Source organism: Lissotriton helveticus, chromosome 3_1 (genome assembly GCF_964261635.1).
Source record: "Lissotriton helveticus chromosome 3_1, aLisHel1.1, whole genome shotgun sequence".
NCBI lineage: Eukaryota > Metazoa > Chordata > Amphibia > Caudata > Salamandridae > Lissotriton > Lissotriton helveticus.
In genome coordinates this window covers 698,086,313-698,108,717 of record NC_136061.1, presented here as the reverse complement: position 1 = coordinate 698,108,717, position 22,405 = coordinate 698,086,313, and the positions used below count along the sequence as shown (strand labels likewise).

General features: G+C 47.8%; 1 protein-coding gene across 1 annotated transcript in view; it reads left to right on the top strand.

Annotated features, from left to right (window-relative positions):
* DCDC1 (doublecortin domain containing 1) overlaps positions 1 to 22,405 on the top strand; it is a 1,658,417-nt gene that overhangs the window by 749,236 nt on the left and 886,776 nt on the right. The window contains exons 11-12 of the mRNA XM_078683738.1: positions 11,457 to 11,582; positions 19,119 to 19,224. Of these exons, the coding sequence (XP_078539864.1) occupies positions 11,457 to 11,582; positions 19,119 to 19,224 (232 nt within the window). The remainder of the gene's footprint in view (positions 1 to 11,456; positions 11,583 to 19,118; positions 19,225 to 22,405) is intronic.

The following is a 22,405-nucleotide window of genomic DNA, read 5'->3' as shown; positions in this document are numbered from 1 at the left end:
CCTCGGCAGACCCCACCCACCTCAAGAACTACAGACCGATCTCCTTACTGTCGTATCCAGCGAAAGTCAAGGAAAAAGCAGTCAACAGTCAACTTGCCTCCTTCATGAGTTTGAGTTTGAGTTTGAGTTTAAAATTATTTGTAAAAGCGCGCGTACACCAGCGGTTTCTTGGCGCTACAACTAACAGACTACCGAGGAGAAAAAAAGGAGGCAGGGGGCCGTTAGAGATTATTCAAAAGACTTCTTGAATAGGTGGGCCTTGAGTTGTTTCCGGAATTGTGGGTACAAGGTGAGGGATCGAATTTCCAAAGGAAGAGAGTTCCACTGGGACGGGGCCAGAGTGGAAAATTTAGAGCCTCCCCACTTCTTTGTTCGGAAACGTGGAACCATAAGAAGGGCCTGGGAGGATGAACGGAGCTCTCTACACGGAACATAAGGGGTAATCTCAGAGGAGATAAAGGCTGGGGCTGAACCTAGACGAGCAAGGAAGGCGATGGAAGCGATCTTAAATTGGACCCGGGCTCGAACAGGCAGCCAGTGTAGAGACTTCAGGAGGGGGGTAGAGTGGTGAAATTTCGGGAGGTTAAAGACCAGGCGGGCCGCCTGGTTCTGTATGAGTTGGAGACGCCGTAAACTATATGCAGGGATCCCCGCATATAGGGCGTTACCATAGTCCAGGCGGGACACCACCATGGCCAGAATGATAAGTTTGAGGGCAGAAAAGGAAAAGAAACGGGACACCCTGCGTATAGTACGCAGTGCAAGAAAAGAAGCAGAAACCACAGAGCCAACCTGGGAGTGAAGGGACAGTTGGGAATTAATTTTTATGCCAAGGGTTTTAACTGAGGTAGCAGGAGTCGGGGAGGGGCCAAGAGAAGGGGGCCAAAACAGAGGAGTCCAGGGGCTGGATGAACCACCTGTCAACACCAACTCTGTCTTGTCAGGATTGAGTTTAAGGTGGTTGTGGCTCATCCAGTCCCGGATATAAAGCATAATAGATTGAAAGTTAGAAGCAGAGGAGGGAGAAGAAGACAGGTCAAAAACAAGCTGGAGATCGTCCGCGTAATTAAACACGGCGACCTCCATTTGTTGCAGGGAAAAAATAAGAGGAGCAATATAAAGATTAAATAAAAGGGGGGAAAGGGAGGAGCCCTGAGGGACCCCGCACTGAACTCTACGGACGTCCGCTGTAAAATCACCCAGGCGGACAGCCTGGGTGCGGTCACTCAGGAAGGAGGAAAGCCAGACCAGGGCCGTCCCCCCGACCTCCGCCGCCCTGACACGGAAAAGTAAGATGGAATGATCCACCGTGTCAAAAGCGGCTGAGAGGTCGAGGAGCACCAGGGCCTGGCGTTGGTTAGTGTCCATACCCTCCCTGAGGCTGTCCAAGACTGAAATGACAACGGACTCCGTAGAGTGTGCGGGGCGAAAGCCGGCCTGACGGGGGGCAAGGGCTCCATGCATCTCCACAAAGGAGCTCAGGGCGCAGGTGACGTGGCGCTCGAGCACCTTTGCCAGAAATGGCAAAAGGGAGATGGGGCGGAAATTGGCAGGCACAGAAGGGTCCGAGCCGGGTTTTTTCAAGATAGGCACGATGACCGCAGATTTCAACGGGTCGGGTACCACACCTTGAGCAAGTGAACTGTTTAGGAGGTGAAGTGGAGGGTCAGGGCAGGAGGTGAAGATGTGACGGAGAACATGGGCGGGACAAGGATCCCGTGGAGAACCGGACTTGACCAAGGGAACTAAGGTGGACAAGGTTTCCCTAGTCATGAGGGGAAAGGAAGTGAGTTCACCCTTAGGAAGGGGACACAGGGGATCAGCAAAAGAGGGGGAAGGGGGAGGAATATTGGCCTTGATGGTCACTATTTTATGGATAAAGTAATTGTTTAGAGAGCGACAGAGTTCCTCGGACGGGGCAGGCTTAAGGGTGGATCTGTCCGAGAACGCCAGGTTGTGAACAATTGCAAATATTTCTTTAGACTGATTTTCAGCAGCCAGTATTTTGGAGGAGAAATAGGTGGTTTTGGCCTCCAAGATGTCTTTTTTGTACTGGGTCAAGATGGTAACATACTCCAGACGCACAGTGGGGCTGTAGTTTCTCCTCCAGGCCCGCTCGGCGCGCCGTACCGCTAACTTGGTGGCCTTAAGCTCTTTACTGAACCAACGGTTAGCGTCTTTGTCGCGCTTAGAAGTGATACGTTTGAGCGGCGCCACAGAGTCACAACCTGAAGACAGCCACTGTTCTATGGCCATAACCTGGGAGAGGGTGGATAAACCCTGTAACGGAGGGGGGGAGGCGGTGAGCGAGGAGGAGAGATCTTGCAGATTGGCTCGGCCCCAAGCTCGAACCCAGATGTTTTTAGGGCGAGGGGGTTTGGCAGGGGAGTGCACAGGGAGGGAAAATGAAATGATATAGTGGTCAGACCAAGTGCAAGGAGAGATTAAGAGAGATTCCACAGGGCAGTTCAGTGACCAGATCTGGTCAAGTGCGTGACCTTTAATGTGGGTGGGGGAATGAACATGTGAGATGAAACTGAGGGATTGAAGGGTTTCGGAAAACTCTTTAGAGGAAAGACATTCGGCAGGGTCAGAGGGCCAAAAATTAAAATCACCAAGAAGCAAAATGGACGAGTTGTTAACAGTAATGGTGGCCAGCACTTCCAAGAAATCAGGAAGAAACAGTAACGGGGATTGGGGAGGGCGATAAGTAAGAAAACAAGTCAGGGAGGGGGTGGTGGCAGTAGTGCGAATAACCAAGTATTCGGAGGTCGAGATGCCAGGAAGAGATAAAATTTGGAAAGGGAGGTCAGTACGAGCGATGACCGCTACACCGCCCCCAGTTCTGCCCGTAGAGCGGTCTGCTCGTAAGGCATAATATTGGGCAGGTAGAGTGGCTAAAAGGGCAGGGAGAGAGTCATCGCAAAACCAGGTCTCCGTTAGAAAAAGGAGATCCGGTGCATGAAGGTCCAACAGGACCGAAAGTTCATGCGCATGGGCGACAGCGGATCTGGTATTGAGATAGAGTGCCGTAAGGGCTTTGGGAGTTGCCGATGAGTTCACATCTTCAAACGAGTATAGGGGATCAACTGTGGATGAGGAGATGAGAGGAGCAGAAGCTAGGGAAAGACCAAGAAGGGAAATACGAGAATGAGTAAGGGCTGGGATGGGCCACGGTCCCTGGAGGTGGTGGAGCTGGTCAGGGGTGTAGATGATGTGGGGGGCAGAGTGACATGCCCCTCGCCCCGGACTGTCGCGGACGGGCGCAGACGGGCTTGCCTTTGGCGCGCCTTTGGCGCGCCATCGTCGCGCCCGCTGCGCCCGTCCGCTGCGCCTCCGGCCTAAACACATATTTTTATACAGGGATCCGAGGAAAAAAAGGGGAGGAAAAGGGGCGTTGCCTGCAAGGTGGGCGGGGCTTACTCGCCCGCGATGGATGGCGGCAGCGAGGGAGGACTCCCCAAGGCAGCGCCCAAGTCGGCTGTCAGGGAGCTCCAAAGAAGGCAGGGGTAATTGCCAAGATGATGGTCAAGTTTAAAAGCACACAGGTACAAAATACAATACAATTTTTAAAACGAGTGAAATCAGCGCTCCCGGCTTTCCGCCTCAGGAGTTAGTTAGAAGGGCGCGCTAGTGATCAGCGCGCGCTTTTAAACGAGTGAAAGGGGGCGTGGCCTGCAAGGTGGGCGGGGCTTACTCGCCCGCGATGGATGGCGGCAGCGAGGGAGGACTCCCCAAGGCAGCGCCCAAGTCGGCTGTCAGGGAGCTCCAAAGAAGGCAGGGGTAATTGCCAAGATGCTGGTCAAGTTTAAAAGCACACAGGTACAAAATACAATACAATTTTTAAAACGAGTGAAATCAGCGCTCCCGGCTTTCCGCTTCCGTTAGAAGGAAAAAAACAGCAATCTCGACTCCTACCAGTGAGGCTTCAGGAAGAACCACGCAAAAAACACAGTTGATGGACAGAATGTAGAACAATGTCATACATTCACCCCAGTACAAGGATCTGGGCCTAAATCCATCATTTTTTTGCACTCCACACCACCCTGGGTTAGACACTGGCTATATGCAAATCAGCTCTGACCCTGTGCCTCATGGGAACAGTCCAGTCCGAACTACCAAGCCATGTCTTTCCCAGTCCGGAATCAAGCATCCAAGGACCGGTTTCTGGCTATCAGCCTTCATCAACCTGGATAGCTTGACTCCAGTGGTGTGGAGAGCCTGGGACTCACGTCTGAGCATACCCAGCCCACTCGGGGTGAAAATTGCAAAAAACACAGTTGATGGACAGAATGTAGAACAATGTCATACATTCACCCCATTACAAGGATCTGGGCCTAAATCCATCGTTTTTTTGCACTCCACACCACCCTGGGTTAGACACTGGCTATATGCAAATCAGCTCTGACCCTGTGCCTCATGGGAACAGTCCAGTCCGAACTACCAAGCCATGTCTTTCCCAGACCGGAATCAAGCATCCAAGGACCGGTTTCTGGCTATCAGCCTTCATCAGCCTGGATAGCTTGACTCCAGTGGTGTGGAGAGCCTGGGACTCACGTCTGAGCATACCCAGCCCACTCGAGGTGAAAATTGCAAAAAACACAGTTGATGGACAGAATGTAGAACAATGTCATACATTCACCCCAGTACAAGGATCTGGGCCTAAATCCATCGTTTTTGTGCACTCCACACCACCCTGGGTTAGACACTGGCTATATGCAAATCAGATCTGACCCTGTGCCTCATGGGAACAGTCCAGTCCGAACTACCAAGCCATGTCTTTCCCAGACCCGAATCAAGCATTCAAGGACCGGTTTCTGGCTAACAGCCTTCATCAGCCTGGATAGCTTGACTCCAGTGGTGTGGAGAGCCTGGGACTCCCGTCTGAGCATACCCAGCCCACTCGGAGTGAAAATTGCAAAAAACACAGTTGATGGACAGAATGTAGAACAATGTCATACATTCACCCCAGTACAAGGATCTGGGCCTAAATCCATTGTTTTTTTGCACTCCACACCACCCTGGGTTAGACACTGGGTATATGCAAATCAGCTCTGACCCTGTGCCTCATGGGAACAGTCCAGTCCGAACTACCAAGCCATGTCTTTCCCAGACCGGAATCAAGCATCCAAGGACCGGTTTCACAGCACCGAAACCGCCCTTCGCGCTGCGACAGATGACATTTGAACCCTACTCGACAGAGGAGAGACTGTGGCTCTCATCCTCCTGACCGCTCCGCTGCCTTTGACACAGTCTCAAATAGTACCCACACCCCACTCTACTCCACCTCACTCTACTGAACTACTTTCTACCCCACTCCAATCCCACCCACTCCACTCAACCCCACTATCTTCAATCTACCCCACTCCACTCCAACCTACTCCACCACAAACTACCTCACTCCAAATGACCCCTCTCCAATCATCCCTCTTTAACCACTCCACTCCAATCACTACTACTCCAAACTACTCCACTCCATTTCAGTCTACCCTACTCTAATCTACACACTCTACCCCACTTCACTCCACCCTAATCTATCCTATTCCACTTCACTTCAATCCACCCCACTCCACTCTTGCCCAATCTACCACACTCCACTCCAATCTCGACTCTACTCAAATCTATCCAAATCCACTTCAAACCACTCCAATCTACCCACTCCATTTTACCCGTCTACCACATTTCATTTCACTCTACTTTATGTAGCCCCTCCACTTCCCTCCAATCTACCACATGCTGTCAAACCTACTCCAATCCAGTCCAATCTAACCCACTGCACCCCATCCACCCCACTCCACTTCATCCCACCCCAAACTACACTACTCCAATCTACCCTATCCAATCAGTCCACCTCCAATCTACCCCAATTTTCTCCATTCCAGTCTTCCCCAACCTAACCCAACCTACCTCACTCTAATCTATTCTACCCATCTCAATATACCCTTGCGCCACTCCAGTCTACTTCAATATCCCCACCTCAAACTACCCCACTCCTATCTCACTTCAATCTACCCATTCCGTTCCACTACACGCTTCCAAATCTACCCAGCTCAACTCCAGTCTACAATGGTACATCTCACTCCAGTGTAACCAGATCTACCCCACTCCAATCTACCCAACTCCATTCTACCCCACTCAACTCCAATCTACTCTACTTCACCCCAATCTACCCCAATTCAATCTACCCCACTTCCCCACTCCAATCGGCTCCACTCTACCAAAATCTACCCCACTCCTTCCTACTCCAATCCAACCCACCCAATCTTAGTCTGCCCCACTCCACCCCACTCTAATCTACTGCACTCCCTTCCCCAATCCACCCCACTCTACCCCACCCAATCTACCCTACTCCAAACTGCTCCAATCTATCCCCACTCAATTCCATTCTACCCTACTATAATTCACCCAATCTGCCCCACTCTTCCCTAAACTACCTCACTCCAATCTATCACATATATATCCCACTCCACTCTACCCTGATCTACCCAACTCCTATCTACCCCATGCCAATCTACCCCAATCTACTTCACTCCAAAATTCCCCACTCCACCTAATCTGCCATAATTCAATCTACCCCACTACAATCTACCATGCTAATCTACCTAACTCTCCTACTCCAAACTACCCCACTCAAGTCTACCCTAAACTACCCCACTTCACCCCACTGTAATCTATCCCACTCCATTTTACCCCACTCTCCCTCCACTCCACTTATGCCAAACTACTCCACTTCACTCTAGCCCCACCTACCCCATTCCACTCTACCCCAATCTATCCCACTCCAATCAAGCCCACCCCACTCCACGCCACTAACCTTTAGCCATTCTGAACAGCAGCCACAATGGTATACATAATGGCTAAAACACATTGCCAAAGCCAATAGGTCTCACAGAGGCTTGACCTATTGGCTTTCCAGTGCTTATTTCCTGAAGAAATAATCTTCTCTATGAGATTTAAGACTTGCCATTCTGAATGAGTGGTGTGCTTGCCTTCTATCTTGCTCCCTCTGTGCTCCAGCACAGCGTAATCCTTTCAATTAAGCACTTCCTGGTCTTTATTGTACTATTAGTTTCCATGCTTGGGATGATTGCAATTTGCAACAAATAGTGATTGATAATTTGTGAATACAACAATCCTCAATTGCTTTTTATAACCCTCAGGAGTACATACATACTAGATAGAGCTTCTCTCACTGTGAATCATTACTTCTCAAAGCTAACGATTTGCATCTTGTTCCGTTTGTATATCAGGCCCCTGAACTTTTTGTATGCACTGGTGGGGTTTTGCAACACTCAACATTACACCATTTGTGAACTCTGCAAAGTTTCCTGTTTTAGGTTTGTGTTCGGCCGTGGATATTTTTTCTGTGCCATGCTGGGTCGCTTTTACTACATTCCAACATAATTTTTAATTTAATCAAATCCCTCTTGATTGAAAATGTATGCAATCTATTTCCCTGCAAGTTCATCTTGGGCAGAGTTGTCCTATGTACTATGGCAAATTCATGTACAATGTTTCTCTGCAAGTTTACCTTTCCAACACAAATCTTCAGGGCCCCATTTTTAAGCAAATGTAGGAGAAACATAGAATTTCACAACTTTGGGAAGTTTCCAATAAAACTTTGCAAAAGTTGCAAGAAAATCTATTGGGGGAATTTGGCACACCTGTATCTAAAACTGAATGCGGGAGAAACATACGTCATTCCAATGGAACCAAAACACATTCTGAATTCACCCCTGCTTAGACCATTACACCTAGAATTATTTCTCCATGAGCACATTTCTACACAGAATATATTAAAAAGTAATAAAACCGAAGAAAAATCGGGTGTTGATCTTACTAGGAACTTTCAGGTTAATGAAGTGAGCGAGGGTGAGTTGCATAAACCCATCTGGTGAATGCTTGTAGAGCATCACAAAGCTGCAGCAGGGTTCTTATAAATTCAAAAATAATATACACCATTGATCTCTATCAATATTTCGTTTTTACTAATCCTCAGGTCACACACGGTCATAGATGAAGCTGTTCGAATAATTTTTATTTAGGAGAATTGTAAATCATTTACACAACTTAGTAAGTTGCCCCTTGCTGGCTTCTGAGTTGTAAGAGAATGGTGTTAAAGACATTGGGCCTGATTCACAAAGGTAAACTTAGACCAAAAGTCTAAGTTTAGGCCTAAATTCTAACTTTACTATTAGTGAAGTTAGACATTTGGTCTAGGTTTAGACCAAAAGTCTAACATAGACCAGACATCTAACTTTAGTTGTAGTAAAGTTAGACTTTAGGTCTAAGTTAGACTTTTGGTCTAAACTTAGATCAAAAGTATAACTTTACTAGTATTAAAGTTAGACTTTAGGTCTAAACTTAGATCTTTGGTCTAAGTTTACCTTTGTGAATCAGGCCCATTCGTTTTGAGTTGCAGATTTTCGACTGGCCTGCACCTTTCTTACCTCGGTCCTTCAACTCACCTGCTTTGTTATGTGAGCATCATCAAATCAAATCAATCAATCAATTAATCAGGGAATCGTAGAGCACACCACCCACCCATGAGGGTCTCACGGCGCTGGGGGTAGGTGTGGGCAGCTCGGTTAGGGTCATTTGAAGAGCCAGGTCTTGAGGTCCTTCCTGAATTGGTGCAGTGCCAGGTTCCATCGGAGTTGAAGGGGGAGTTGGTTCCAGGTCTTGGCTGCGAGGTGGGAGAAGGATCTTCCACTTGCTCTGGTCCTGTAGAAGTATGGGACAGTGACTAGGGAGGGGTCGGCTGATCGGAAGTTTCTCATGGGGGCGTGGAAGGAGATTCTGTCATTGGGGTCAGGTGTTGTGGAGGGCCTTATAGGTGTGCCTGAGCAGCTTGAAAGTTATTATTCTTTCGACAGGGAGCCTCCGGAGGTCACTGAGGTGTTCGGGATGTGGTTGTGTCATGGGATATTGAGGATTAGTCTGGCTGCTGCATTCTGGATGGTCTGGAGCTTCCAGGGGAGTTTTTTGTTGATTCCGGCATAAAGGGTGTTGCCGTAGTCTTGTCTGCTGGTGATGAGAGCGTGAGTGACGGGTTTCCTGGAGACGAGGGGATCCCTTGAACGTCGTGCGTAGTATCATCATTCAACATAAGAGGGCAATCGATGATGTACAATACAGGCACACACTCGGTGCAACACTTGTTATCTAGTGGTTATCTAGTGTGGTAAATACTCCCAACCCTACCACAAGCTCTGACACGCTTGATGTAAGGGTCCAAGGAGTTTCAGTTATACTATAACTGGAATACCCCTCACATCTTGATACTGAATATCCATCTCTTAGAAGCGTTGGCAAAGAGAGGTTTCCTGTGATGAAGTAAAGTCTTTTGTTGATACCTCCTTGATTCTGTAATGTCTGAATGCTAGAGCAGGGTCAAGAGTGATTTGCATATGGCTGGGATTAAACTGGAATGGCATGGGGAGCAAAAAAACAATAGATTAAGGCCCTGATCTCTCTACTGGGGTAAATGTTTGATATTGTTCAGCATTCCGTGTATCAATTGTTCTTTTTGCTAGAGTTTGCAACAGTACATCTTGTAAAGGGAAAGCAATGATCCAAAGCCACATCTTATCTGAAGTGCCAGGAGTCATTGGCGAGGAATACTGCTACAAAAAGACATTATTTAAACACAGTGATAAAGAATGCATATAACGTGAGGTCAATGTTTCCACTCATTGGTTTCAGCCGATCATCCATTGGTTTCAGCCGATCATCCACGCTTTATCTTTAGATGTAGAACTCTTTTTCATGTATCTAATTTATATCTTGTAATTTAAGAGCCATACATTACTTTGGTTTTGATATTCGAATTGTTGGTGAGAGGGGGGAGTTTTTTGCCTCGAGAATGTGTTTTCTTGTAATATAAATCCATGAAAATGAAATAAAAAAATGTAATTCTTACATTTACATGGCAAAGCCATATTTGAAAATGCAAGCTCCAAGATTAATTTCTGCTTCGACTGAAATTCCTAGTTTGGGTTAAAGGTTATTCTGAGTAAGTCAATCATTGTTCAGGTAGTGTATTGACCAGAGGTGTCTCGCAGGGGTGCAAGGTGGAGCATTGTCTGCCAGAATTTCCTGACATGCACATATAACGAATTTTCATACATCGGTCTGTATATAAGGAATTTGCATAATCGATGGTTAGCCAGAAACTATGAAATGAATCTGGTCTTCTTGTACAATCTTGACACCCCCTGCTGCAGACAATATAGTAACTGCCGACAGGAAAGCCATGCACATTTTTAGTGGTAGAGCCTCAGGGTCGGATTGGGATCACTATTTGGCCCGGGCACTGACGAAAAAAGTGGCCCACATTCATGAGGCGTGGCCAATATTTAAGGGGCGTGGCCCACATTCAAGGGGCGTGCCCATCCATGAAAAATCATTTGCACAGACAAGGAATGAAAGTGGGAGGATACTGTTCTTGAGCAGGACACAGGGCCAAGTTGACTATGGCCTACATGCTGAGCAACTAAAAAAAACAGCAAGGCCCCTTTCCGTCACAAAATTATTCAATCCCTCCAGCGTAGGAGCCCCTGAAAAGCAGGAAAGCCCCTGCTATTACGAACCAACTTAGCCCTCCCCAGACCTTCAGCTCAGGAGCACATGAACCGAGGTAAGGCCCCTGCAATTAGTAAATTATTCAGCCCTCCAGGCCTCAGGGCAATGTCCTGTCAGGGGAGCTGGGTCATCCAAGGTAGCCAGGTAGCCGGGAGGAGGCTGAGGTGAAGATGGTGCGATTTCCAAACATCACCTGGCCCCCACAGTGAGACCCATTCTTCCTCGCCCACTATGCCCTGAATGTGAAGGGCTGTGGGCGAGGTGTTAAGACTAACACTGTTTCTGGGCTGCGTGGGCCCCAGGGGGGCCGAGGTGAAAATGGCTCATAGGCCTGAGCAACACCTGGCCCCCTGGGAGGCCGATGCTTGCAAACAATCACCCCTCCCCAGCCCAGCCACAGCGTGATTGCTTGGCAGGGCAGGGGGTGAAGGAGAGGCCACAGCTGATAATCGCTGTACGGCGCACATAGAGGCTGCTTTCATTTATCTGTCTCTGTCTCAGTGCCCTCTGTGGGACTTTTTTTTTTTCTCCCCTTTCCTAGTCCACTCTCTGTGGACTGGGAAAGGGGAGAAAAAACCGGCCCACAGAGGGCACTGAGACACCGGCCCTTCGGCCGATGCCCGAATGCCCCCCTTGCCAATCCGCCACTGGGTAGAGGTGATACAATACAAGAAATTACATTATGATCTCTGCTACCAGACTACTGATTTTTGCGACAAAAATATACTGCGAGTGAATTTGCTCTTAAGTTAATGGCACTTAATTCTAAATATTTGTTTTAGCTTTCTGATTCATACGTCATTCATTATTACTATATAATAGTTCCGGCTGTTCGCTTTTTCATTTAATGAAAGATGTTTCATATTTTTCAGGTCACCTATAAACCCAGTTCTAAGTTTGACATTTGACAGAGCGACATCCATAGAATATGATGGCATCACTGCAGTCTGCAAAGATTTCCTGGACCCTGACCTGCCTCTATCACGTCACCATGAAAAGTATTGCACCTACACATTTGCAAATATATTGAAGTGTCTTCTGTTATTGTTATCAGACCCATTTAGCCTTTTTCTTGTGCTCTGTTGAAATCTGCAATTCTCTAGTTTTCTTTCTTCTCTTCTGCCGCGTTCATATATTATTTCACCTGAATGCAGTATGTGGCAGTATGTGTGTGGATAACCAGCCCTGCCAAGTTTCCCAGGTCTACGCGGGACGTACTTACGCAGTCCAGTTGTTTTTCTTCAAATTCTGGGACCTTTAGTCTTGTTTATTCCATAGGACTACACGTCCTAGAATTCAAAGGAAAAAACCTGGCAACCCAATCCACTTGCAATCTATTAGTATGCACAGCCTAAATAAAAGAATAGGAACGCTTTAGTTTTCCATTTCATATAAATGGAGGAAGTCTGTTGTTTGGGTTCTGTCAACAGGTGGCGTCATACTGTTTGATTCAGTATCTGTTTTGAGCCCCAATGTTGTAGAGTGCGCATTCTAGTTGATGCACGTCACGTCTGACGTGACGTGCGGCGGCCATGTTGGCGCGCTGCGCGCGCATTCCCCATTGCGCGCCGAGAGAAACACAGAACGGCAGCGCCGGCCGGCGCTCCTCAATTAAGCTCGATAATAATTAATAAATAAATATATACCTACTTGAACCTAACTAGTAGTCCGCTAGTTATTTAACATACAACATTACAGTGGCGATGAGGTCGGGAGGCTCCAGCTGACCCACCCACGTGAAAAAAAACAAAAACGGACCCCCCACGTGGACAGCAGCAGGGTAGGCAACCCTTGTACAACAACAGCAGGATGCAGAGCTGCCCCACATAGCCCACATAGCAGAGGGTTTAAGGGAGGGCACAGCTGAGCCACCACACGAGCTGAGGAGCGTGGCAGTGCCACAGACAACCGAGAGGCGGCGAAGAGGCCGGAGAGGCAGCAGCACGCCCCACAGGAGACAACCCACGGTGCAACCCTTACCACCACGCCGGGCCCTGGAGATACAGCGCTGGCTACCAAAGAGGAGGAGGCGGGGACTAGCACTGAGAGTCCCCTGGAAGATACCAACACAGAGGTAAAGGACAGCACCCCAGGGAGTCCCACCAGCAAGGACGTCAAATCGACAGCGATCAGGGAGGTGAGGATGAGCACGCCAGCAGGCTATGCGATTGCGCCGGTGCAATTCCTACCGAAACCAGGGGACCCCCTGATGAAGTGGGAGGACTGGAAAGAATATATCAACAATTTCATAGGGGTCCTGGAGGATGAAAATGAAGAGTCGTTCACCCCCCAAAGGAAGAAACGGATCCTATTACTGAACCTGGGACCGGAGGGTCTCAGGATTTACAAGAGCCTGGTGCCCAAAAAGAGGGACGATGCCGACAAGGATGTATATGCACATGCATTGGAAGATCTGGACGAACGTTATCGCCCCACTATCTGCGTATCAGTGGACAGGTTTAACTTCCAGCAGAGAAGACAACGGCCGGGAGAGAACATTGAGGAATATGTAGCGGCCTTGAGGAAGCTAGCTGCCCCGTGTAAATACACATTGTGGGAAGACGAATTCATAAAGGACCAGATCGTGATGCATACTACAAGCACAAATGTCCAGGACAAGTTATGGGCAAGCGGCGACACCACACTCAAAGAGGTAATGGTCATCGTAAAAAGGGCGGAACTCGCACGGAGATGTGCCGATGCGACCAAGAAAGACATAGCGCCCCCAACGATGGTGAACAGGATACAAGAGGGAGACCACCGAAAAGACCAGAGAGGCAAAGACCCGGTGGCCAGAGGAACCAACAGATGGCAAGGGAAGCAAGCAGGCAACGATGGCAAGAAATCGTGCTACAGGTGCGGCAGTTGGTCCCACGACGCGCGTGATCGAAGATGTCCTGCGTTCAGAGCCAAGTGCCTACACTGCGGCATCTTGGGCCACTACGAAAAGGTGTGTAGGAAGAAAAATCCCAAGGAAATGGTGAAAAGCATAGACCAAGGCGAAGAAGACCTAGAGGAGATCGCAGAGGAAGAGGTGGTCACAGTCTTATGTATATACGACCAAGTACTAAGCGTAGAAGGGAAGAAATCCACGAAACCAATTCTGGACATGTCTATGGGAGGAATCACCATCACGGTAGTGGCAGACACTGGATCCCCTTTCACCATCATCCAGCGAGCAGTGTGGGAAGAAATGTTCAGACCCAAGTTGGGCCCAGAGCTGGAGAAACTAGACATTCGGCCGGTCACTTACAATGGCGACCGCATTCCAATGGTGGGGTTCCGACGCTTGTTGTTCGAATTTAGAGGCCGATCAGCGTGGTGCAAGCTGTATATTGCGGAGAAAGGACCCTCCGTCCTTGGATGGCTGGACCAGGGCGACCTAGGGATAAAGCTGGATCCAGGAGGAAAGGAGCAAATACTACTCGCAGAACAAGAGGAATGGCCGGACTTGAATAAGTGGAAGGAGAACTACCCAAAAGTGTTTGGAGGCACGGTGGGACGGATGGAAAAATTCCAACACAAGATCGTGCTCAAGGAAGGGGCCATACCGGTAGCTCACAAAGTGAGAAACGTGCCGATTGCGGTACGAGAGGCGGTCCAGAAAGAACTTCAGGAGTTGGAAAAGAAGGGAATAATAGAACCGATAACATGTGCAGAATGGTTGGCGCCCCTGGTGGTCGTGATGAAGCCCAATGGGAAGGTCCGGCTCTGCGTGGACCTGAGAGAACTGAATAAAAATATCGTGGTGGAGAAGTTCCCTCTCCCCAGAATTGAAGAAATGTTGGCCAAGACCAGAGGAGTGAGGTGGTACTCCACTATTGACTTGACATCAGCCTATCACCAAATAGCACTTCACCCGGACAGCAAAAGTCTCACTTCCTTCATCACCCCGTTTGGTTGCTACCAGTTTTGTCGCATGCCGTTCGGGCTGGCCTCGGCGGCTGCAGTTTTCCAGAAGATGATGCACCAACTATTCAGAGACTGCAAGGACGTCCAGTATTTCCAGGACGACATCCTGGTGATGGGCCGAGACAAGCATGATCATGATCAAAAGCTGGAACACGTGCTACAGACGCTAGAAACCAAAGGCCTTACAGCGGAGTGGGCGAAGTGTCGGTTGGGCCTACAGTCGGTAACGTACCTAGGACACGAGATCGGACAACAGGGCGTTACACCCAAGCCGGAAAACGTAAAAGCCATCGCTGAAGCTCCACCACCCAGAAGCAAGGAAGAGGTCAGGTCGTTCCTGGGGATGGCGGAGTACTACAGCAAGTTTGTGGTCCACTTCGCCTCAAAGACCCACAACATGAGGCTACTGACCAGGGAAAGCACTGTGTTCCAATGGACACCGGAAGCGCAAGCCGAGTTTGAAACAATCAAAAGGGATGTAATAGGAGCTGTTCCCCTCAAGGGCTACGATCCACAAGGCACCACTGTACTGACGACGGATGCCAGCGACAAGGGCCTGGGCGCTGTGCTCATGCAAGACAGAGGAAGAGGAGAAATGGAGACAATCAGTTTTGCGTCCAGGGCACTGACGGATACGGAGAGCAAATACAGCGTGATTGAGAAGGAGATGCTGGCGGTTGTGTGGGCCATGGCGAGATTCCGGCAATTTCTGTGGGGAACACGTTTTCTACTCAAAACAGATCACAAGCCATTGGTGAAGGTGCTGAAATCGAGTGGACACGCCAGTGCCACTCCCCGAATATCCAAGATGTCACTAAAGTTACTCGAGTTTAGGTATGACGTGGAGTACCTTCCCGGGAACCGGAACCGAGTAGCGGATTACCTGAGTAGGGCTGCCGCCATGGAACCGGGAGAGGAAGACCCTGCAAGCAAAGGGGAGTTGGTAGCTCTTATAGAGGACCAAGAAAGGTTGATAAGCTTACAAGAATGGACAGAGTCCTATGAGGAAGACACGGACATGCAAGAAGTAAAGGAGAACATTGTTCAAGGATGGCCTGAGAAAAGGAACGTGAGGGCGAGCCTCAAGCCGTACTTTGAAGTCCGAGAGGAACTGTCAGTAGGGGACAAGGGGGTATTCATCTACAGAGGAGACAAGGTGATTCCCCCCAGGAACCTCACCTCGAAACTGTTGGACTTGCTACACGAGGGACACCTAGGCATAGGAAAACTAAAGGCAAGGGCAAAGCAAAACTACTGGTGGCCAGGCATGGACATAAGGGCTGAGAGGCATGTCAGGGAATGTCCACAATGTCAACGGGCAGATAAGACCTTAAAACCCTTGAGACCAGCAATAGGGAAGTTTGACCCTCCCGCTAATCCATGGGAAGAACTATCGATAGACATTTTGGGACCTGTCCTAGATGACCAGGGCACACAGAAACACGTGTGCGTACTCATGGATCGATATTCAAAGTGGCCGGAGGTGAGAATAGATGAGTCCATGGACACAGAAAACATCATAAAGTTTCTGTCAGAGACTTTCACCAGGGAAGGAATACCCAAATCGATCTTGAGTGACAATGGGCCCCAGTTCACGTCGGAAAGGTGGAGCAAGTTCATGCAAAGGAATGGCATCACTGTCAAGCACACGGCGATCTACCATCCGGCCGGTAACGGCCTAGTGGAGAGATTTAACAGGGTAGTGATGGGAGCCATCCAAGCCGCAATATCCAGTGGACAGAGTTGGGAAAAGGCGTTAGAGAACATGGTGTGGGCGTACAGAATAACCCCCACTGGCACGGGGTACAGCCCATTCCAAATATTGAGGGGACGTGAACCATTCACCCATGACAACAGGATTTGGAAGGAAAAGGTCATCACCAGCGAATGGTCCCCTGCAGTGGTGCGGGCCAACCTGGAAAGAGCACAGACAATTTACAGTAATCACTACAATAAACGGAGGAATGTTAAAAGTACAGGATTGGAGAAAGGAGAGTGGGTGAGAGTAAAGTTGGCCACTCTACAGAAGAAAGGAGACAGCAAGTACAGCAAGCCGATGCAAGTCGTGGAGGTGTACGATCGAGCTGCTTTGTTGAGTGATGGGAATGTGTGGTCCCAGGACCGGATGGCTAGGTGCAATAAGGTTTTGGGCTGGGAGCAACATGGAACTGAATGGGAAGACACGGAAGGTGCGAACGTGGAGAGGAGACAAGAAGCCTGTGAGCAGCAAGGCAGAGTAAGGGGCGGAATGGATAGAGAAGAGGAAGAAGAGAACGGAAGTAGAGGTACGGAAATGGACAGGTTTGAGAGAAGCATGAATGAGGAAGGAGCTGTGAGTGAAGGAGCAGAGAGCCAAGAGGAGCGGAGCCAAGAGACTATGGAGAACCCGGTCAAGGTTACAAGAAGTGGGAGGCCGGTGGTAAGGCCCTCCAGATTTCGAGATTTCGAGTTGGACACTGGACTGTAAGTGACTCAGTTAAAGTTTGGTAAAAAGGGGAGATATGTAGAGTGCGCATTCTAGTTGATGCACGTCACGTCTGACGTGACGTGCGGCGGCCATGTTGGCGCGCTGCGCGCGCATTCCCCCTTGCGCGCCGAGAGAAACACAGAACGGCAGCGCCGGCCGGCGCTCCTCAATTAAGCTCGATAATAATTAATAAATAAATATATACCTACTTGAACCTAACTAGTAGTCCGCTAGTTATTTAACATACAACATTACAAATGTACAGCTTTATTGAGATTGCTCAGTTGTACAACCCTGTGCCATATATGATGCCGCAGTGGCTGACCTTGTCAATGAAGATTATTATTTATGTGACAGAGTATGTTCGCTGATTTTCCGTCGGAACTCCAAGATGACAACATCCCACGCCTGGGGTGACCAAGAGAGTTTGAATCAGGAACCATCTAAGAACCAGAGGTGCCAGAAGAAAGCCCCACGTGTGAGAGACCTTACACATGATTTCCTGCTTTAGATTTCTCTGTCCCGGTTTGTGTCACAGTGTACCCTTAACTGGGTGCACCCGATTCAGACCCACCCAAAGCACCTGATTATCGAGACAATACCCTATCCACAGCAAAGGTGCAAACTCTGACAGCTCACAGCTGCACGGGGGGAGCGCAGCGGTGAAAAATGTAGGGATGGTCTGAAACCACAGCTCCATCTTTAACTGGGAGAAGAACAGCGTCATTTATAAAGGGTACAGGGATCCTCACAGATGGGTGCGGTGTGTGACTGCAATCACCTGCAGGAGAGGTCTCAGGGGTCCTGCCGCCCCTGTGCCACTGCCTATGTCTGCCTTGGATTAGGGTAAGGGTGTGTGTACGGTTGTTCAGTTCCAGATATTCCAAGGTTGCCAATTTACTTTCACTTAGCTCGTGTTTACGTCTACTTATTATTGTTTTATGAAGCAGTGCATATCTCTCATCTCCGTACTGCTAGTAGTCTCAAGGTATGATTTCTGGCAGCACGGAAAGCAGATGATGTGGCTGCCGTGCAGAAACGACAGTGTTTCCCTTCTGTCACTCAGGTTAAAACCACAACAATAATAAAGCGATGGATGGATGGGGTGCTTGAATTACTTTCAGCCATTGGCAATCACTGAGGGTCGCATTCCAGTCCATTGTTTTTACCCACCAAGGAACTCTGGATAAAGGCCTACCTTGTGTAAATCAGTACCGACCCTGCTGCTCATGGGAACAATCTGTCCTCACATGCCAAGCCCCTCCAGAAGAGACCACAAGCAACTCTGACCAGTTTCAACCTCCTTAGGTCTCATCAATGAGATTTAGCTTGAGTCCTGTGGCACAGTGAGCACGGGACATACATCTGTGGATACCCGTCACAATTAGGACTTACACTGCAACAAGGTATTGGATGGAATGCAAGAATTAATCTCAGCCACTGACTATTGTTCACGCCACATTCCCGTCCATCATTTTGTCCAGACTAGGGTCCCGTGCTCACTTGGCCACTGGAACTAAGCTACACCTGACTGACAAGCCCCAATCAGGACAAAACTTGTCTTGGGTTGCATGTGTTCAGGTTTGGGGAGGGACTGGCATTGCAGGCTGGACTGTTCCTATTGGAGTGGGGTGAGAGCTGATTTGCATGTGGCGGGATCCAAACTGAGGAGGCTTAGAGGACAAAAGAGCGCTGGGTTGGGCTGCTACCCTGAGCAATTTCCAGTGGCTATACTATTGCAAGCATCCTCCCATCACCTGTTGTGTGTTTGATTTAGCACTCAGGGTTAGGCATCCATGAGTCGCAGTGGTAAAGGAGAATTCCCTGCAGCGAGATACCCACCCATATCAGTCAAGGACATCTAGCTGCGGAGAATGGGGCAGGTAAAGTGAATCTTCGAGAAATTCAGACACCCTATTTCTTGGACAGCGTTTCACTTTGTCCACACGTATCTAAGAACTGGCTGTTCCCAAACTACTCTTGTGTGTTTGTGGAAGTATTTGTGCTTTTTTATGATTGCTTAGTTATTCATACGTGGCTCAGATTTGTTGTTACCTTTCATTTCAAAGTGCCTAGATACTGACCAGCGAACACATTTCTAGAACTCTGACCTTTAGAGTAACATTTATTTTGTGCATGTTCTTTTTTTTTTTAGCTGGGAAGTTTGCATTGGGTTTCCAGACAATATTAGATGTACAAATCGACACGTTTATCAGGAAATGGAACTCCTGGCCACGCAAAGCCATTTTATACAATGCAAGGTAAGTATTTTTCACCGACAACCCATTTTTTGTCTCATAATTTTGTCAAACCTACAGTAAGTTATACATATCCTTATAAGTATTTTTCTTTGTCAGAAGCCATTAGGTGTTGAGTAGAAAAAACAAGCCAGGAGCATATTTTAGTAGTGCAGAATGTGTTGGTTTAGTTCTGTACACAGTGTCCAGATGTAATCATGATAATTGTGGTCACGTTGCTTCAGTAAACCTTCCCCTGCTGGGAGAGCCGTCAAACACAAGCCTTTCTGCCACTGAGGAGAATAGATGTGTTTGCCTTGTCCTCTTTGTTAAAGGACACTGCCACTGCTCCGCTTCTCAATCTTACAAATACCATTAGGAAGGCAAATGTACACTCGGCTGTTCCAAATTACAAATTAAAAATAACATTACTTTTATTGAGAGTGCATTTTCCTTCTATTTCTTAAATGCTGGCAACACATTTTCCGTCTCTGCCAATCAGTGTGTCCTTTTCTCCCATCTGAATATTTATTTCTCTACCCAACAACAAATCCCACTAGAGCAGTCAATAACTCCTAAGTGTCTTACTATTGTCCAGAAAATGCAAAGCATTTTTTTTTGCATTATTGTCAGTCCATTTGGTGGTGCTGATGGGTTTGAGCTGCTTTTTTTTATCATGCCAAGAAAGCCATGTTGTGTCCATAGATTTCCCCATGGTGTTTGTGCTGGAGGCATTCCAATGCCTCTCAATGACTAATGGATTCCCCCAGTATTCTATCCTGCCTCCTATCATCTTCAACATATACACGGAGCCACTTGGAACTCTTCTCACAGATAACAGGATCAAGATTCTTCAATAAGCCAATGAAACACATTCCCACATAGTTGCCCTATGTGGGAAAGGTATGCCCAGATGTGGGCCCTATACTCACTGTGCCACTAGATTCAAGCTAGCCTGGCTGATGAGGGGTGATGCCCAGAAACTGGTCCCACAATGCTTGTTTCCAGTCTAGAGTGGACCTGGCCTAGCAGTTCGGGCTGGTCTGTTCCCCTGGGGAACAGGGTCCTAACTGAATTGCATATGGTTGGGTCTGAACTAGGGTGGCATGGTGAGCAAAAACACAATGGATTTAACTGAGATCTGTGGCTGGGGGTGAATGTTTGATAATGTTCAGCATTCTGTCCATCATCTTTCTGTGTTGCTGATGAAGCACAGCTCCAATAAACATCTCTCATGCTTCAGACTTCCAATGCCTCAACACTTATTGCACATCATCCAGACCTAAAGGTCCAGCACCTGCCTTTGGCTAAATTCAACCAAGTCAGAATCATTACCTGGCTTAGTTGTTTCAACCTTTACTTCTTCAAACCCCCAACTCTCACCGCATGACAAATCACTTGGATTTACCCTGGACACCAACCTCTCCCTTAAGAAACATTTTACCCAAAAACACAAAGATTGCCTTGTACCAGCTCTCTCTTTTATAGAAATTCATGCCGTTTCTTCCAGAAAGCCACTTCAGAACTGTTGTTCAAGCCCTTGTACTGTTGCATTTGTATGGTGTAAATGCAGTACTCCATGGCTCTTAGACTCCACACAGCCCCCCTTATAGGCATCCTATTTGCCACAGCATTTCTCATCCAATACAGTAAGGAATATGATCACATCACACCCACACTGATGGAACTCTATTGGCTGCCCATGCCAGACTGCACCATCTTGAACACCAGCTGACTGATTTACAAAGCCATCCCAAACAGCACCCCCACATATCTTCCATACAAATTCTCTATCTCTGGTGGTTCTCAGCACACCCTCAGCCAGGACACCCTCAGACTACAGATTAAAAAGTGTTAAAAAGTATAAACAAGACCACAGGCCTTTTCTATCCATGTTCCCACGATCTGGAGCAACATCCCTGTATCTATCAGGATTGCAGCACAATTTAGGTAAGACTCACCTCTGAGAACAATACATCACAATGCATTAACCGTCCACAGCACAGCTTCCACTCCATTACTCTTAGACTTAAAGCTTGCCTTTGACCATGGATAGGCCTTCTCTGCCTTTTGGTGAGTGGTGCACTACAGAAATACCATATACATACATAACAGGTAGAACATAGATGGACGTGATCTCCTGTGCTTGCTCAGTGCAGAGGGAATGTGGCAAGTACAGGAATGATAACCTCCCATGATCTGAGCCCATCTTGTTATAGGAAGTTCAATATCGTGATTACATCTAATTTTTTCCTCAGGAAAGTGCTTTTGGATGAATGGACCTTGTGATCACTGTAAACAAAATCTCCTGGTTCATGTGTTTTCATTGTATGATATGTTGCACAAATGTGGGCTTGGTGGCAGGGGTATAGCTTGGTCATTAAGATTGGGGGGGGTTGCTTCAGATTTTGTGACAATCAGGCTGCTATATAATGTGAAAATACATTATAAGGCAAGCAGGGTGCATGGGAGGGGCTTATGGGGCAGTGGAAAGGGAGATGAATGTGGATTGGTAGGGGTACTAAGAGAGAAAACACAATATTTTATAAAATAACCAATATTCTGAGGACTTTAAAAACAAAGAGGGAAGAGTGTGTGTGCATTTTGTTCTGCAGGAATGTAAAAATCCGTAGTGAAATCCAACTGATATCTACCAATACCCGACTGAAAGCACCTGTACCCAACTATTTTCCAGAAAAAACATTTATTGGTGGGGAGAGGGTGGGTGTGTAGCACACCAAACACCCCTCCTGAAGCCATGCCCCTGCTGGTTGGAAAAAGCCATATTTCCCGTGATATTCCCAGAGATTTCTGCCTTCTTTTGTGTTACCCATTTTAGCTGGCCAAAGGACTCTGCACAATTTACTCCTGCTAACCAGTGGTAAAGTGATTTTGCTCTCCTCTCTAAACATGTTAGAATTGGCATATCCTTAATTGGCTTTTTGTGTTGCTGGTGCACAGCCTTTTGTTTGTTTATAATTTAATTTACTACATTTTAATGAATTTTTTAAAACAATACTTTGGGTGCTCCACTGGTGACGTCTTCCGTCCATCTGACGTCTGTATCTACTATGTTAATGCTGTGCTTCCAAACTAATTTGGGTTGCATCCCCTTGGGCACACTGTCTGTTCCTATGGATAAAGGACTCCACAGAAGCTTGTCAGTTTCTTCTAACATTGTTTTAATTGTTTTTTTTTTTTTTTA